The following is a 19,626-nucleotide window of genomic DNA, read 5'->3' as shown; positions in this document are numbered from 1 at the left end:
TTTTTTACTGCAGGATTTATATTTATACTCCGTCTGCAGCTCCGAGCCAACGTTACAGCCTGTTGCATAATCCATGAAATGCATAACACACCTCTCGTGTGTGAAATCACACACCCCAGCACCTGCTGATTTCAGAGTACACACTGCCCCCATCTGGCTAGCTGCTGAACAGGCCATTATTAAGATCTGCTTTACACACGTCTCTTTTCTCGTTATGGATGCAAGAAAGTAAACGAAACTCCTCAATGTTTTGTCCAAAGACTTCCTTAGCACAGAAGCAATAAAGACTTTTACTACGGAGCCTGTTGCGTTTCGGCTGGAGCAGCAGCTGGTTGAACATCCTGCTGTTGGAAAGTTTCATAAATTTGTCATAAGATGCACCTGTGTGCCGGCTCTTGGCAGAGAATGCTGCTGCTGTTGTGTCCTTTGGCAAGACACTTCACCCACCTTGACTGCTGGTGGTGGTCGGAGGGTCTGGTGGCTAAACCAGCTCAGAGGCCTAGTGGTAGAGTGTTCGCCCTGGGACTGAGAGATTGGGGTTTATCTCCCAATAGGACCCATAGGACTCAATCCCTCCCTGCTTGACATTCACCTTTAAGGGGGATTGGGTGGTTAAACCACCAGATTGTTCCCAAGTACGGCCATGTACGCAGCTCATCACACCCCACGGGGATGGGTCAAATGCGGGGGGCAATTTTCACCTCACTAGAGTGTGTGACGACTTGAACTTTAACTTGGTACCAGTGCTCAGCAGTCTCGCCTCTGTCAGTGCACCCCAGAGCAGCTGTGGCTACGCTGTAATTCGTCATCACCAGCGTGTGAATGGGTGAATGACTGATTGTGTTGTGAAGAGCCTTGGGGGTTGTAGAACCCTAGAAGTCATCATACAAATACAGACCATTTACCATTTTTTTGTGTGTGCGTCAGACCGTCAGGACCTGGAGGAGCCCTCCAAGGTGGACCAACTCCAGGAGCCGCTGCTGGAGGCTCTGAAGATCTATGTGAGGAAACGCCGGCCCAGCAAACCACACATGTTCCCAAAAACTTTGATGAAGATCACCGACCTGCGCAGTATCAGCGCCAAAGGTAGGCTGGAGAGCTAGAGTGAAGAGGAGCCAGATAAGACAGCATCTGGATCTCCAGACTGGGTGTTTTTTTAATCTGCAGAAAGGTTAAATTTAGACAGTCCTTTTAAAGTTTTTTTTAAGTTTTATTTTGTTTCAGAGGAAGACAAATTATTATTTTTAAATTTCAACCAGATTTCGGAAGCGGTTACCTTTAAAGGTCATCCCAGCTCTCAGAGGGTTAAAGCAACATTAAATAAGTTTCCTCCTTGTCTCTCCTACTGGTTGAAAACAGAATTACCTTTGTCGTAAACAACTCTGCTGCAGCCTTCTGTAGCTAGCACTAGCAGCAAGCTATGCTAACACAAGCCAACTGATACCAAATAAGCCACAAAGTAAAAAGATCCACACTGTTGAACAACCTCCCTTTAGTGTTCCCACCTGAACCACAAAACTGTTAAAAGTGTGGTTTATTTGTTTATTCAATACATTCGCAGTGTTCTCTAGTGTAAATCAATGCTTTGTGAGTCGTTTAAAAAAAAGGATGCCCCTGTTCTGAGATGCAGACGTTTGCTGGTGCAGAGGTGGGCTGAAAACAGCAGGATTGCTCTTTATTATTAATGATATGCACACACCTCACTTCTGATTGGCTAACAGAATGCGTTCAGTCGTGTTGCAAAGTCACTATCACCAAGACACTCTCCGCTCCTCCACTTGCTGAAAAAAAATGTAAAGCCTTGCTGTGGGCGAGCACGAGCCAAGATGGGCGAGGCTATGAATGCAAATCCACAGTGTGACATAGATACAGTGAGGAACATAAGTATTTGAACACCTTGTGATTTTGCAAGTTCTCCCACTTAGAAATCATGGAGGGGTCTGAAATTCACATTGTAGGTGCATTCCCACTGTGAGAGACAGAATGTAAAAAAGAAAAGAAAAAACTCAGGAAATCACATTGAATGATTTGTAAAGAATTTATTTGTTTTGCACTACTGCACATAAGTATTTGAACACCTGAGAAAATCAGTATTAATATTTGGTACAGAAGCCTTTGTTTGCAATTACAGAGATCAAACGCTTCCTGTAGTTCTTGACCAGGTTTGCACATACTGCAACAGGGATTTTGGCCCACTCCTCCGCACAGATCTTCTCTAGATCTGTCAGGTTCTGGGGCTGGTGCTGAGCAACATGGAGTTTCAGCTCCCTCCAAAGATTTTTGATTGGATTTAGGTCTGGAGACTGGCTAGACCACTCCAGAACCTTGATATGCTTCTTACGGAGCCACTCCTTGGTTATCCTGGCTGTGTGCTTCGGGTCATTGTCATGTTGGAAGACCCAGCCACGACCCATCTTCAATGCTCTGACCGAGGGAAGGAGGTTGTTGCTCAAAATGTCACAGTACATGGCCCCATTCATCCTCTCCTTAAAACAGTGCAGTCGCCCTGTCCCCTTCGCAGAAAAGCACCCTCAAAGCATGATGTTTCCACCCCCATGCTTCACAGTAGGGAAGGTGTTCTTTGGGTGAAACTTCTTTTTCCTCCAAACATGGCGAGTGAAGTTTGGACCAAAAAGTTCTACTTTGTTCTCATCTGACCACATGACTTTCTCCCATGCCTCCTCTGGATCATCCAGATGGTCATTGGCAAACTGCAGATGGGCCTGGACAGGTGATGACTTGAACAGGGGAACCTTTCATGCAATGCATCATTTGAAACCGTGACAGCATAGTGTTCTACCAACAGTGACCTCTAAAACTGTGGTCCCAGCTCTCTTCAAATCATTGACCAGCTCCTCCCGTGTAGTTCTGGGCTGATTCCTCACCTTTCTTATCATCAGTGATACCCCACGAGATGACATCTTGCATGGAGCCCCAGTCCGAGGGAGACTGACAGTCGTCTTTAGCCTCTTCCATTTTCGGACAATTGCTCCAACAGTTGATCAATTTTCACTAAGCTGCTTGGCAATTTCCCCGTAGACCTTTCCAGTCTTGTGGAGGTCCACCATTTTGTCTCTGGTTTCGTTTGACAGCTCCTTGGTCTTGCCCATGGTAGTAGTTGGAGTCTGACTGACTGTGGGGTGGATAGGTGTCTTTAAAGAGCTCGGACAGGTGCTACTAAATAAGATTACTAAGTGGAGTAGAGGTGGACTTCTTAAAGGCAGAGAGCCAGAATTTTTGCTGATTGCCAGGTGTTCAAATACTTATGTGCAGCAGTACAAAACAAATAAATTCTTTACAAATCATACAATCTGATTTCCTGATTTATTTATTTTTTTACATTCTGTCTCTCACGGTGGGAATGCACCTACAATGTGAATTTCAGACCCCTCTATGATTTCTAAGTGGGAGAACTTGCAAAGTGTTCAAATACTTACTGTAATTTCCGGACTATAGAGTAGGGATGCACCGATCAGATTTTTTGCTGCCGATCACCGATACCGATCACCGATACCGATCACGTGGATTGGCCAGAAATTTTCTACAACATTATAATGAGTGCTACACACTACATAATCTGGGAATAAAGGAAATGTAACCTATTCTAAAATGGTCTGTATTAGGGTTGTCACGGTGTGAAAATTTACCCTCACGGTTATTGTGACCAAAATCACCACGGTTTTCGGTATTATCACGGTATTTTTTTAAACGTGCTACATTTCACACAATTAAATAAACCCTGTATGTCAGGAAATATTGTCCTCAGTTTGTGTCTAAATTTTGCCTAAAATGTGTTATTTTGTAATTATGTTGTTTATTTGTTTACATTTTTCCCCTTTAGTCTTTAAAATAGCAATATTTGCCCATAACTTCTTATTTTTTGTCTGTTTGATGTCATCATTTTAAAAATATTAGATCAGATGATACTCAGTACTCAAGTAGCCTTCTACTCAGATACTTTTTTACCCTTACTTGAGTAATAAACCCTATATCAGGAAAATATTGTCCTCGGTTTGTGTCCTTCCAGTGAGCTTTGCAGATGTGGGAAAATGTCATCAGGCAGTAATCGTTGTTAAATTCATAATTATTCTCGGAGAGAGACCAACTCTTATCTGCCCCTGGGAGCCCCGTAATGCATAGCGTCAGTTCAACATGGGGGTGTCCGCTACACGGTTTATATGCAGGTAGCGGCGCTGCGGCTGCTTTATATAGCGACTCGTTGCATTCTCCCTCAACCCAAATCCTAGGATCACGCATTTTAGCTAAAACGCTAACGTTAGCTTGCCTTGCGTTGACTGCAGAGTTGTGGGTGATGGTCACGCAGATGTGTCATGAGATTTGAAGCGTTGCTGCCTTTCACAGACACTTTTTCTGCATGTGCTGCAAACAGGATAGCCGTCTTCTATCAACTGTCCCTCGGCATTCTTCAAATATCTAAAATATGCCCGTACTTCCGACTTTGTCTTCTTTGAGGGATAATAAATGTCCTCCTGAGCGCTGTCGTCTCCTCCTTTGACCATTATTTCATCTTTAGCTTCAAGAAAGTTTTGTTGTAAACAAAGCGTGCATGTGCTGCCGGCAACTTCAGCAGATGATACGGTGGCTGGTAAGGGTCACCGCGCCTACACCGCAGCCACGGTAATCCACCAAGATAATATAGTTTTTTAAAAAACAAGACAGTTATTATTATTGTCAACTTTTTATTTTTTACCGGGGTTTACCGCTACACTAGTTACCGTGAAAACCCTACCTGATTGGTCTGCTTTGATCTATTTTGAAAATTCCGATCAAAACCGATAGGGGCGCTATCGGCCGATTACGATCAAATGCCGATCCATCGGTGCATCCCTACTATAGAGCGCACCTCAATATAAGCTGCACCAGCAAAAAAAAAAAAAGGTTTTCTACACACACGCCGCACTCGAATACAAGCCGCGGCGCAGCAGCCACATGCAGGTCTCCGGCGCACAGCGCATGTACGGCCATAACATAAGATAATTAGACAGAAAGACGCTACACGGAAGTTTTTCGTCGTTGTTTTAGTTCAACAAAACAAATTTTAAACACGGGTGAACGTGCCTGCAAGTTTAGAAAAGAAAACAGCACTGATAGCATTCATATTTCTGGATGGTTATGAAATAAAAACAGAACTGACACGTTATTGCCGGTCATTTGCATGTTTAGAAGAAAAGAACAGCGCTGACACGGCATTAATAAGCCCTGGATGATTAGAAAATTAAAACTGCACACAAAACATGCCTGGTTAGTAATGATCTGCACAGTGGAAACTGTGGAAACACCGTGACCTCGGCCTTCTGCCCTTTGTGTGTTCACCCAGTCTTCAAGAATGTTTTCCATTCCCGGCCATCTGCTTTTATTTCCTCTGAAAGCTTTTGTCGTTTTTTTTTTTACATTGACTGAGTTCTTCCCGCTGCCGCCTCCAACGTCGCACCATTGATTAATTTATACCAAGCTCCCGTGCGGTGGCTCTATTTCCTTGTCTGACGGCCAGATCGATCGCTTTTAACTTGAAAGCTGCAGCTTTGCATTCCTCCGCGTGTTTTCCATGACGAGGGTGCGTCTGATGTGTAAACGTGCCGCTTTTAATCAAAGAGCGCCTTCTTCCGCGCATAACGTTTTGCCATGCCTGTCTCACTTTACTGCTGGAGAGTGCCTCTAGTGGTTGTTGGCCAACAAAAATCTACACATGAGCCGTACCATGATATTGGCCGCAGGCTTCAAAGCACAGGGAAATAATAGCAGCTTGTAGGCCGGAAATTACGGTATGTTCCTCACTGTATGTGAGGACTTTCTAATCCTAGAGGTTCACCGTCTATTTTCTATCAAACGCTAATGCAGGAGACAAGTGTAAAAGACCGTGTTCATGATCAGCCTTCATGAAAAACTCAGAGTGACGATTATAATTAGAAATAATGATTTTAACATTATTTTTCAGTGAACCACACCTTTAAGAGCACTTTCTGGTCAGCTACAGAATGCTGTTCTATGTGAAGTTGCCCAAGTTTCTGGCTGAAGAACCACTGAAACCAGTTTGAGAGCAACAGCTTAACGTGTTAAAAACCCTTTAGTGTTACTTTAAGGTAATGAACTCAGGATCTCCTGTAGTTTGAAGAGCTTTTGGCAGCGTGGTCAGAGCCTGCGTAGAACTGAGAACCAGCATGAATGTTTGGAGACTTCCTACTTAGAGTTTCCAGTTTTTCTCCAACAGCCACAGCTGAGACACATCCTGGCTTTAACTGTTTCATTAACACTTTGTCCGTTTTGTCCCCATTGTCCTGCAGGAGCGGAGCGAGTCATCTCTCTGAAAATGGAGATTCCAGGATCCATGCCACCACTCATCCAGGAGATGCTAGAGAACTCTGAAGGCCAGGACAGCCAGAGCAGCAGCAACAGCAGCACTTCAGCCAAGGCTGGGTCGAGTCCCAGCAGTAAGGACACGGACCCGGTGGAGTCACCGGGGTCCCTGGATACCGAGGAGCCCCCGGCCACGCCGCCCAGCGATGAGCCCTAGGGGGTTCCTGAGGGGCCTCTGAGACTCTGACAATCCTTTGCACAAAACGAAGCTGGAGTGTCTGAACCAGGCTCCTCTGCTCGGCATCATAAAAGCTCTAAATCCTCCTCCAACTTACTCTAAATCCTTTCCCTGAAAAGAAATACAGAGCCCTCCGAGGATCAGTGCTTTGTGTTTACTCCTTATTTTATCGCTGGGTTTTTCTGGGACCAGGACTTAGAGGGATGGGCGTGGCCCTCATGAACCCAGAGATGATGCTCCTCAGGTCTCCTGTGTAAATTCGTACCTGCATGACGGGAGTTTGATACGTGGTTCCTCTGTTTCATCTCATTTGGTTGGCATTGTACATACCATGGTATGGTCAGGACTCCGTCTCATGGTGAATGTTCTGGTGCTTTTATTTTATTGTGGTAAATATTCTCTCTGAGGTGAGACAGCAAGCAGGACTAATTCTAAGTTCTTCAGAAGTGATCTAGAATGTTATTGCACACAGACATTAAGTCAAGTATTTTATACTTGTCTCTTTATTTATAATTGTTTGTTATTTTGTCTTTTACTACGTGAATGCATCCAAAAGGCCAGAATGCAAAGCTGTTCTCTGTCTCTGCAGTCCCGGTGGTGCAAAGGCCAACAGCAGAAACCCTCTCATCAGACCGGTAGCATCGGCCCCGGCCCCGACCCCGGCCCACGCCCGACAAACACAAGATTATCCAGAGATGATTAGGATCTAACTCACCACGACGACATACCAGCCATTTTTACTTCACCCTGACAGAAATGCTGCACTTTATTAAAATTTTCCAGAAGACAGTCTCTTCTTAGAAAATCATTTAATTTGTTCACACAAACGGACCAACACTGCATCACAACAGGACACTTGTGAAACTGTGAAGTCAGTTATGCCCTCAGAGTTGAGAGTAGGACAGAATCAGCTGTCTAGAGACAAAAAAGTGGAAGTTAGAAAACACTAAAACTTTCAGATAGAATGGAGGCCATGTGCTCTCATAACAAATACACTTTAACCTGTTGTGGGTTGTCATCAGCTGCTTTGGTCCAGGACCAAGATGTTGGTGTCGTCTCTGAGCTAAAGTGTTAAATAAATCTCCACTCTGCACTTTAGACGTGACATCACTGCAACATGAGCTGATCGACGGTCAGAAAGCTGTTAGTAGAGCCACAGCCGCTGACCTGCCTTGTGACGCAGCAGCCCAAAGCCGGTCTGATGAGTGTGTGTTCTGTTTCGGCGTTGTGAACAAAGCTCCACATCACAGTCTCCTCTCTTCTGAAGTGTCTTGTATGAATCAGTGGCATAGGAGGGCAATGCAATCCTAAAACCACGAGGACCGGTATGATTGTACAGGAACACAGAAAGCACACCGCAGGGTCAGACCCCAGCGGTCGCTCTGCTCTACTGATGCTAAAGGAGATTCCAGGTGACCTTTCACCCTTCCAGCTGTGGGAACATTCCCTTTGGACAGTTGATCTGACTGACAGATATGAGGTGGACCTGCTGAAAGTCAAACATGACCCCAGCGGACCCCAGAGTGTGGCCTTCAACCACAGCCAAGATCACATTAGACCATGAACCTTCACAAACACACTGTTGTGTTCTCTTTGCAGACCCAGATCCTTCTCTACCCTGCTGCTCAGTGGTTCTGAACATGACCAGTAAACCCAGTATCTCACTGGGATGCAACTGGTGGAGACTAATTGTGAAGGAGATTCAAACGAGGGTTTCCAAAATGTGTAAAGCGTTCTCGTGGGTTCTCAGTTTCCCCACATGGAGTGTGTTATGTCACTGGAAATTAGAAGAGGTTCAAGAAGCAAATTTTTAGTCAGAAGAGTCTTAGCGTGGTCTCTCTCCTCATTTTGCTCTCTTTGGGTCAGAGAGTGGAGGAATCTGAGAAACCTTTGGGTGGAGTTGGATACCAAGAAAATGAGAAATACTGTAAGTGAAATATAAATGAGACGCAGTCAGCTTAAAGACACACTTATGTTTCCCACTTCTGCCTCCTACTGGTTGAAATATGGGATTACAACTTCTGTAAACAACCCTGCAACAGTGTTATAGCTAGTGGTAACTATGAGCTAAACTTAACACAAGCCAAATGATGCTAAATGAGCCACAAATTTAAAACACCCAAATTGTTGGACAAAAAATATAATTACTTACATGTCCTTTAACAACAAAGCCAGGTCACCATCAGTCTCTGACTTCATAGCCTCCTTTAGCTCCCTCAAACGAGTGTGGGCTGCGCCGATGTTAACTCTTTGCTTTGTCTCCAGGCTTTACCACGATGCCAACAAATACAAAAATGTCTTTTTCTTGTGCATTTTATTGATAGTTGGCAAAATGATACCAACACAGTGAAAAGCTATTGCCATAAAGCAGGTAGAGACCTCCCACTAGTGTTCCGACCCAAAAAATAAAACTTTTAATTGCAGTTTCTGACCAGCAGAGGGCTACAGGCTGCTGTCCCAGGTGAAATTGCTCATGTTCCCGGCTCAAGAACCACTGAAACCATTTTTAAAGCAATAGCTTAAAGTGTTGTGATTTAAGCCAATGTTGAATAAAGTAAAAGTCATAGTTCTCTACATAACCTAAACTAAAGGTACAGCTGACAGAGTAGGACCGTGTCTTCCACTTTGGGTGTGGTTAAAAACAGCAAAATGTCTGACTGCTCCCACCACTAGGTGGCGAGAGCACCCTTTTTAACAGCACATCAAAGCACAGAGGAAGAACATTTTTAGCTTAGCTTTAAATTTTCCTCAAACTTTTCTAAAAACATTTTAGGGAACAATTCATGACATGCATGATGAAATGTTAAAAAAGACAAAATCAGGATGAAAGGGGACCAGGGTAAAAAAAAAACTAAAAATGTTTCCATTATTTTGTTTTTAAGGCCCAAATGAAGAGGGAGCTAGCTTTAAAACCAACAGCTCAGGTTGAGAAAGAGATTTACCAGAAGTGGTGTGGGCGGGGCCTAAACCAGACACCATTTGGGGAGTCACTGAGTAATGAAGACCTACAGTTCATGACTTATCATATTGAGGGCATAATTTTAAACTGTAAATTTCTTGAATGTGAGCTGAGTTGTTCCTGTTCTGTAAAGCAGCAGAACTTTTGGTGGTTCGGACAGGTTCTGGGTCTCAGAGACACATAAACATTCCATCTGGGGTCAGAGCTCCACATCATAAGGGATGTTTTCTTGATTTGGTTTTGTCTGAATGTGAATAATATGGCCTCTCGGACTGATATGCAGTGAGTTGATTTTCCTGGGACAGGAAGCTTCTCTCAGTGAGAGATGGAGAGCTGGTTTCCTGTCTTTTATCTGGTCTAACGTGTTTCCTTTAAGCTTAAACCTTCACAGCTGACGAATGTCCACAGCCGCCCCTGAAGCATCACATCAGCCCTCGGGCGCTGGAATGCAGCAGGAGCTGCTCCTTTAGGACTCGACTCCATGATGCTGAACTACTTGTATTCTGTTCTGTTGAATGTTGTACCGACGTAACTGTAAACTCTGGTATCTAGCTCACTGCGGGGCTGTTATATAAACGCTGTGTGCTTTGCATTCCAATTGGCAGCTCTGTGAAAACGATGCTCAGTTCTTTGTCCTTGGGAACATTAAGGTAACAGAGAGCTGAACCAAGCTTGTGTAAAACATGAAGAGGACCTGATGAAGGGTGAAGGGGACAAACGGACAACCAAGTCACCTCAACATAAGACATCACTGATTATTGTAGCAGAGCTGATGCCAACATCTTGAAACAGGAATCCAATGAGCTGTCGTCAATCAAACCCAATCAGCTGACAGCTCATTGGTGAAAGGTTCCTGGATGTGCTGGACTGGGACTAATATGACGAACCAAGAATCAGTCTAAACCCCAAAAACCCAAACCGATGCACCTGCATCCCAACCCTTTTTTACGTTTAAAGGAACATATTTCATTATTTCTACTGAGTCATTACTTTACCTGGAAAACTTCAAACTGTGACGGACTGTTTAGCTCAGCTAAATCCCGACATGATTTACTGATTAGGTGGTTTAACAATCCATTCATTATCTGTGCTGCTTCATCATCATTCGGGTCTCAGGAAGCTGGGGAGAACATGCTAACCCGAGCTTTTCACTGGGTGTGTAACGTGGTAGATGCGTTTCACCCCCGATTTTAGGGGCATGTCCCTTCTCACCACAAACATTTCAAATGCAAATCGGCAGCAACATCGATCCACGCTGCTCCTGTGAGAACCCAAAATCACTGGAGAGTCACAAGATCACACGTGATTTCACCTGTGCACGCGAAAAAAACAGCCAGGAGAAAAATGGCAGCATGTATGGCTGCAAAAAATCTGGTTCATTTTCTGTTCTTTTTAGGTTTTTGCACAATCACATATTTTTACTTTATTGGTAAAACAAGAGAGGAGCCAGTTAAGGTGGCTCGGGCGTCTGGTTAGGATGACTCCCTGGTGAGGTTTTCCAGGCACGTCCAGTTGCTGCATGTTACGCTTCAGATGTTAAACAACACTTAAACATGGAAAGCCGAGGTGTCTCCACGCATGCATGGGGACAGTGTGCCAACTCCATGTAGAAAGGCAGTGCAGCTGGGATTCAAACCTGCAACTTTCTAGTTTGCCTGTAATGCACTGGAGACCATAGGGCTGTCAGCTGGAGACTGCTGGAGTTAGGCACCAGCTCCCTGAGACCCCACTGAGGGAGTAGTGTTTTAGTGAGTGTGTTGTTAAAATGTCTTCATGTTCTCGAGGGTTCTCAGTTGTAGGGCCTCAAACTCATGTCTCTGGGATTTTGTACACTTTTCAGACGTTTGGGAGAGAAAAAAGTAAGGAAACCAGAAGGGATGCAACGATACCCTTTTTTCCAAACCAATACGATACCGATACTTGGATCTGAGTACTCGCCAATACAGATTACCGATACGGATACTTCTACCACACACAAAAAATGCAATGATTTGGAATACAGATTTTATTATCTTTGCTTTCAACAGGAGAAGAATGCGAGGTGGATAAAAAGTAAAATATATGAATAGAAATCATCACCAAACTAAAATATTAGGTGAACAGAAATGACAAGTTACAGTGAAGCCATTTTCAAGCAACTGCATTGGTATCGGTTAATATTTACCGATACCGATACTGGAATCGGTATCGGCACCCTAGAAACCGGGATAAGGCACCAATCAAAATAAATTGAGGTTTAATTAAGACACTTAATTCATATTTGCACGACTGTCTACATTTTTCACGCTTGCCTCGTAAATCTCATTCGACCCTGAAAAACAAAAATCTTTCCGTTAGTGTTGTAACCTGTGGTTGTAACCGATAAATTAACCGAGAAACTGTTGACTTTTGGTGTCCAGCTATGAATTACATTTAAAAAGAAGTTTACAAAATGTCTGAAAACATTAGCAAGATTTTTACATTTCCTGATGAGTTGCAGGGCCTCACTCTGTTTGAGAAAAGGAATCATTTTCACACAAAAATAAAAACTCAAGAGTTTTGACTTTCATCACTCCAGTTCAGAGTGATTCCAGCTGCCTTTCCATTCATCTCGAGACCAGAGAGATACCGGCTTTAGTGTTTAAAGTCGTGTTATTTAAAAGCTTCTGGTTAAGGGTTAGAAGAGCATCGTGCTAACGCCATGCAGCTTCCATGATGCTGACATGAAGAGTGTACTGATAAAGCAGTAGCACTAAACATACAGACCTATGGTGGTAAAGGAACCCAGACCGTCTCCACCCTTTGGGTTCAGTCCAGCACAAACCACTTGAACCAGTGGCCAGCAATCCTGACTGTGAGTCTTTACCGGCATCTTTTTGTTGTATTCCTGAAGATGTTAGTACCATCACAAAGTGTCGCCTTTCCCATCAGAACCAGAACCTCACATGTACAGTGTTATAAAGGCTGCTGATGTCTCCTATCGACCCCTGCTCCGCCCTAAAGGATGAACACAACCAAGGCACGAGCTTCTACATGTTCTGCCCTCCATCTGACAAGTTGTCCTTGCATAGTAACATATGCTGCCCATGTTCGTACACTGTTTACCTTTATCATGAACTGTCCTGGCAAAAGAATAAAATATATTTATTTTAAAACTCCTGTGCTTTTTTTTTAACAAAGAAAAACCTTAAAGACCAAGTTCACTTGTTTTTTTCAGCACATCTGCAGTGGTCTCTAGTAGGCAGCTAAATCAAGTTTTCTCCGCAGGGTGACTGGGCTCTCCCATAGAGATAGGGTGAGAAGCTCAGTCATCCGGGAGGGGCTCAGAGTAAATCTGCTGCTTCTCCACATTGAGAGGAACCAGTTGAGGTGGCTCGAGCATCTGGTTAGGATGCCTCCTGGATGCCTCCCTGGTGAGGTTTTACAGGCACGTCCAACCAAGAGGAGACCTAAAGGAAGACCCAGGACACGCTGGAGAGACTATGGCTGTGTCTCAATTCAGGATCTGCATCCTTCGAAGGACCCAGCCTACTCGGCCGACGTGGGCTGGGTCCTCCGTCGGCCGAGTAGACCGGATATTAACGGCTGTGAATTTGGACAGGCCTAGCCTTCATGAATTCCCGCCACTCCCTCGGCGAACGTTCCGTCGCCTAGCAACCGTGGAACCGCTGAGCAGAAGGGAGAAGGAACTTTAAACGATGGAGCTCGAAGTTTTATTTAGCTTTTTAATCATTTCCTTGACTGTTGGAGAGCTAATTCAGAGAAAATACTTTCGACAAGCTGAGCCTGAGCAAAGATGTGATCATAGTTTTTAATACTTTCTAAGGGTCTTAATTTGACCAAAACCGATTTATCACCTTTCAAGACCCAGCGGATACCCTCTAGTAAACCATTCTCATTTGTAAACAAAATAAAATTCAAGAGTTTAATGCAGAACTGATTTTATTTAGATATTTATTTTATATGTACATGTTTAATCTTTATTAACCATTTTTTTTCTAGCAAAGTAAAAAGCTGTCAAAGTTCTCCCTTCTCTCCTGTGCCCTCTGCTGCTCTGCCTCCCTCTGCAGCCTCATGTCCTCCCTGATCAGCTCCAGAAGCTGGTCATCGCTGTCACCTTCCCCTGGATGCCCATTTTCTCCAGAATAGTCTTAACAAACATGTAAGAAAAGAAACAGGAAGAGAAAAGAGGACAACGGGTTATTCCTTTCATGTTTTCGCAGAAAAAAATAAACTCAAACGAGTTTTTAAAATAAGAGATGTTATTGTACCTCCATGCCACAGCCGCCGAATACTTTGCTCCGGTGATCATGTGGTCCATCTCCGCCCTAAGCTTAATAAATTCCCTGGTTTTCTCTTTTGTCCCTAAAATACAAACTTCTATTAAAATCAGGGGAAAACGTAGCGGGAGAAGTACGACACCGAGCGGCCGAACATACGAGCCGAGACCGCAATACAAGCACTTTTACTGTAACATTTCTAACTAAAATAACGTTCATGTATCACAAAAAGCCCTTAACCTAACAGTTTTCAAGTTTATACTGACATTTATATGCGCAATCCTCTCCGACAGCTCCCGCTTCACTGTCCGACATTGTTTTTAAACGTTCTACCATCCGGCCCGCAAGGCATCTTGGGAAATGTCAACCATTGAAGGATACACCGGACCCATCCTTCATTCAGGCGAAAAGAAGGCCGAATTCGTCGACCGCATTTGAAGGAGTCTTCGAATTGGGACAGGCCTAGTCGCGGCGCTGTGACGTAACCGGCCGACGAAGGATGCAGACCCTGAATTGAGACACAGCCTATGTTTCTCGGCTGCCCAGGGAACACCTTGGGATTTCTCCAGAGGAGCTGGCCCAACTGGCTGGGGAGAGGGAAACCTGGGCATCTCTGCTTGGGCTGCTTGCCCCACGACCCGACCCCAGTAAGGCGGCTGAAAATGGATGGATGGAGAATTAAGCTCCTTAAATAATTTTATGTTTATGTTTATGTATTTAGCAGACACTTTTGTCCAAAGGGACTTACAAGTGATAATCGGCATGTTGCCCTTGAGGCTAACAACAACAATATATATAATTTTATTGTATTTAATAGTTCACTGAATCAGCATATTAGCCTAGAAATCTAGACAGGCAATAGCCGAAGAAAAATTATGTTTTTCTGCATAACCATATATGGCTAGCCTGGCTATCAGCATGTCATGTCTCGCTATTTGGTTGCCTGTAATGATTTTTAAGATCAAGCAGGCATCAGCAGACCAACACAGTGACATAGTGCTGTCATGATTCTCGTGACGAGGTGAGTGCTCCTCCTCAATTAACCACCTTTGAGGTTCTGTGTTCCACGGGTGAGGAGCGGAGGGGTACCAGCTGTGCCGAATTAATCATTAGGAGCTCGGGTTTAAAGGGAGGATGGAGACACCACTCTAAGCCGGATGATTACTCCAGTTTTGGTAACGCCTGCCACTCATACTTGTTTGACTCCTAGTAGTTTGCCTTCGCGTGTTTTGGATCATTGGATTTTGACCTTGGACTGTTTCTGGATTCCGACTTTGAACTTGCTCCTGAAGCCCTGTCTGTTTGTCCCTTCTAGGATTATCACCACTACCTTCACCTACTCTGCTAAGAACCACGGATCTTCATACCACGTCCCATCCTCCTCCACGGCTCTTGCATCTCCCCTCTCTGCTTCCTCACCTCCCGCCCGGCTGGGTCTCCACACTCGTCCACCTCCGCACCCCACTTGCCCCGCAGCTCACTGAGCTAGGACTCTGAACTATCGCCCACGGCATCATTCACTGGATTTCCAGTGCTCCTTTGGTTCCCGTTTTTGCTAATAAAAGACTTTAATTTCTTACCACCTGACTCCCGTGTTGATTCTGCATGTCTTGGGGTAGACGCCTTCCACAAGTCATGACAAGTGCTGACATCAGCCAAGAAATCTAGAACATTTGTTGCTGAAGCAAAAATGATCTTGCTTTGCATTTCAGAACCTGAGAGAACCTCACACCTCCGTACAGTCTGGTGTCGGTCCAATCACGGTGCTCCACCTGTTTGTAAGTAAGTGAATCTAAGATGGCGGTGGCTGGCTTGAAACAGATTTGGCATTCACTTTGGACTATTAGACGTCTAGAGCAGATAGAGGTACTAAAGTCCTTTATTTAGGAAAAGGACGCATTTGCGTCCAACAAAGTGTGGTGGACTGCCCCATTGACATCCGTAGCGGTAAGTACGTCACGTTGTTTGTTGTCCAATACCATGCGGAGACAGTTTGAAAGACACCAATAGATCTACTGTCTATGGGTTGTGGTCAGACTATACAATCACATACAGGTGCTGGTCATTAAAATAGAAGTGACAAAGTTGATTTATTTTAGTAATTCTATTCAAAAAGTGAAACTTGTATTAGATTCATTCATTGCACAAGGACTGATATCATTCAAATGTTTATTTCTTTAATTTTAAGGATTATAACTGGCAACTAATGAAAATCCCAAATATCTCATATTATTAGAATATCAATTAAGACCAATGCAAAAGAAGGAATTTTGGAAACGGCCAACTGAAAAGTATGAACATGAAAAGTATGAACATGTACAGCACTCAATATTTAGTTTGGGCTCCTTTGGCCTGGATTTCTGCAGCAATGCGGCGTGGCATGGAGTCCATTTGTGGCACTCCTCAGGTGTTATGAGAGCCCATGTTGCTGTGATAGTGGCCTTCAGCATTTCTGATTTTGTTCGGTCTGGCGTGTTGCACCTTCCTCTTGACAATACCCCGTAGATTTTCATGTGGTTCAGGTCAGGCTGGCCAATCAAGAACAAAGATACCAGGTTCGCGGGAGGCTGGTGCCTATCTCCAGCAGTCTCCAGGCAAACAGATAGGGTACACCCTGGACAAATTGCCAGTCCATCGTAGAACATGGATACCATGGTTCTTAAACCAGGTACCGGTAGCTTTGGCACTGTGTGCAGGAGCTAATCCCTGTTGGAAAACGAAATCTGCATCTCCATAAAGTTGGTCAGCAGCAGGAAGCGTGAAGTGCTCTAAAACTTCCTGGTAGAGGGCTGCGTTGACCTTTGACCTCAGAAAACACAATTGACCAGCACCAGCAGACATGGCACTCCAAACCATCAATAAGTATGTTTACATGTGCCAAATTCCCCCTATCCGATTCAAATCTTGGTTGATCTGAAATCCCAAATCCCTGTTCACATGCACACTAAATGAAATGGTCCGATCTTGCTGTGATTATACGTGCACCAAGAATTCAGTCAGATTATATAGGTTGAGAATGCGCAGAGTTGTCTTTCCCAGAAAAAAATTTTAAACAAACACTATTTGTCTGCATGTCTTTACCCTCGCATTTTATTTTCTTATTTTCTAGCATTGCGTTTTTTCCTCCATTATTGACCTTCGCATTTTGACCTTATGCTTTTGTTTTACTGATCGTTTTAACTAAGCTACAGGCCCAGCGGTATGTAATGCTATGCTCCTCCGCCACAGGAAAGGAGAGCAGTATAACTTCTGTTTTCCTCCCACTGGGTTTTGACTTGTCCTGAGTGTCTACAAAGGCAGAAAGACATTATGCCAAAGTTGCACACATGTGCAGTGGGCATTATTTTACCCCAATAATTCGAATTAGCGTGTACATGGATGTCAATAGGAATGATGATCAGACAAAACCACCGCTCACAATCGTAATGGAATTTCATTCCAATTGGGCCATATCAAAAAATCAGAATATTCTGACTGACATGTTTACATGAAGAATTTTTGATCTGATTGGGCCTTAATTCGATTACTTGTGCCCATGTAAACGTAGCTACTGATTGTAGAAACTTTACACTAAATCTCATGGATTCTGTGCCTTTCCTCTCTTCCTCCAGACTCTGGGACCTTGATCTCCAAGGGAAATGCAAAATTTACTTTCATGACATTCAACATAACTTTAGACCACTCAGCTGCAGTCCAGTCCTTTTTGTCTTTAGCCTAGGTCTCTTGTTCAAGCATGGCTTGACACAAAGAATGCGACAGCTGAAACCTGTCTTGCATACATCTTTGCGTGGTGGTTCTTGAAGCACTGACTCTAGCTGCAGTCCACGCTCTGTGAATCTCCCCCACATTGTTGAATGGGTTTTGTTTCACAATCCTCTCCAGGGTGCAGTTATCCCTACTGCTGTACACTTTTTTCTACCACATCTTGTCCTTCCCTTCACCTCTCTATTAATGTGCTTGGACACTGAGCTCTGTGAACAGCCAACCTCTGTAGCAATTACTTTTTCTGTCTTGCCCTAATGAATCGCCTTTTGGACAATTGTGAAGTCAGTATGTCAGCCTGCAGTATGAAGCAATAATTTAAAAGTATGTAATTTACCATTTAGATCACCTTCAACTCTCACATCCAGGGCCATTTCAGGGCACTTGGGGGCCAAGGCAAAATAGACTTGGAGCCACCCCAATAAATCCACACACATCTATAGGACCTTCTGACATCCTTTAACTCTGCAGTCAGAGACGCAAGGGTTGTCTATTTCTCCATCCTGGTGTCCCAGAGCAAAGGGAACCCCAAGGTGCTGTTTAACACCATCAGCAGTATTGTCTCTCCTGCCTCTCCTACAGCCTCCATCCACTCTGTTGAAAACTTTCTGTCTTTCTTTGTGGACAAAGTCAATCAGGTTAGAGCTAGCATCTCTCCTTCAGCCTTATCGCCACCTCTCCCGACTCCAGATAGCTTTGCTCCTGTTTCTTTGCCTGAGTTAACCAAACTAGCAAACTCTATGAAGACCTCTGCATGCCCCTCGACATCTTATCCTCATCTTTGTTTAAAAGTGCTTTTCAGTCCATCGGTCCCAGCGTGCTCTCTATAATTAATGCTTCTCTGGTTTCTGGTCAGGTCCTTGCTTACTTTAACAAAGCTGTAATCCACCCGCTTCTTAAAAAACCGAGTCTTGACGCCTCTCTCCATAGCAGCTTCAGACCCATCTCTAACCTGTTCATCTCCAAGATCTTGGAAAAGGTTGTGGCTAAACAACTCACAGCTGCTCTTGATGAACATAACATCTATGATAGCTTCCAGTCAGGTTTTTGTAGAGCTCATTCTACTGAAACAGCTCTTCTTTGTGAGACGGTGTGAGTGTCCTGTCACTGCGACCTGATTGATCATGTGCCCTGGCTAGTTGGGCGTAATGGTAATGGGTGATTACTCTATTACTCTCTTGGTCAGCTTGCTTCTCACACCAAACCTTCTGTCCTGGTGTGACCTTTGACCCAGCCCTCACCCTGATTCTCATGTCAGTTCTCTTGTTCGCTCTTCCTTCTTCCATCTCAGGAACGTTGCTAAGCTGAGTCCCATTCTGTCCCACTCTGAACTTGAGACAGTTATCCACACCTTCATCTCCTCACGCTTAGACTACTGTAACTCTCTTTTCACGTGTCTGAGCAGAACCTCCCTGAACCGTCTACAGGTGGTTCAGAACGCCTGTGCTCGGCTTCTGACCAAGTCCTCCAAACACACCCACATCACCCCGCTTCTCCTCCAGCTTCACTGGCTGCCAGTCAACTTCAGGGTTCATTTCAAGATCCTGGTTCTGGTCTATAGGGCCTTACATGGACAAGCTCCATCTTACATTGGTGATCTTCTTAGTCCCTACACCCCCGGCAGGTTCCTGAGGTCCAGTGATCAAAGCCTACTGGTTGTGCAGCACCAGGCTAAAGACCAAAGGTGACAGATCATTTGCTGCTGTGGCCCCCAGACTCTGGAACTCTCTCCCCCTGAGCCTGAGATCAGTGGACTCAGTGGTCTCCTTCAAAAAGCAGCTGAAAACTCACCTGTTCAGACTGGCTTTGGTGTGACCTTCTTCAACACCCTCTCCTTTTTCAGCCCTTATTCCACCTTTTCTGGATCACTGATTTCCCTCTTTTCAATAATTTATCTTCTTTTCCTTACTTTTAATCACAATTTTATTTTTTCTTATTTTTAACATATTTTAAATCTTTTGTTTCTGTGAAGCGCCGTGTGATTTTTATCTTGAGGCGCTATAAGATCGCTTTCTTTCTTACATCCACTGCCCCACACACTCTAGCATTGGGCACTTTCATGTCATCGGGCCCTGAGAGCCATCCTGAGATGG

The 19,626-nt window shown here is 44.3% G+C and overlaps 1 protein-coding gene across 2 annotated transcripts in view; it reads left to right on the top strand.

Annotated features, from left to right (window-relative positions):
• LOC107383247 (retinoic acid receptor beta) overlaps nucleotides 1-10,110 on the top strand; it is a 289,762-nt gene extending 279,652 nt beyond the window's left edge. For both annotated transcript variants that reach the window (XM_054745637.2, XM_054745639.2), the window contains 2 exons: nucleotides 928-1,086; nucleotides 6,303-10,110. In XM_054745637.2, the coding sequence (XP_054601612.1) occupies nucleotides 928-1,086; nucleotides 6,303-6,532 (389 nt within the window). In that variant the 3' untranslated portion in view covers nucleotides 6,533-10,110. The remainder of the gene's footprint in view (nucleotides 1-927; nucleotides 1,087-6,302) is intronic.
• The last annotated feature ends 9,516 nt before the right edge of the window (nucleotides 10,111-19,626 follow it).

Source organism: Nothobranchius furzeri, chromosome 11 (assembly GCF_043380555.1).
Source record: "Nothobranchius furzeri strain GRZ-AD chromosome 11, NfurGRZ-RIMD1, whole genome shotgun sequence".
NCBI lineage: Eukaryota > Metazoa > Chordata > Actinopteri > Cyprinodontiformes > Nothobranchiidae > Nothobranchius > Nothobranchius furzeri.
The sequence above is the reverse complement of the archived record's forward strand: the minus strand, read 5'-3'. Positions and strand labels throughout refer to the sequence as shown.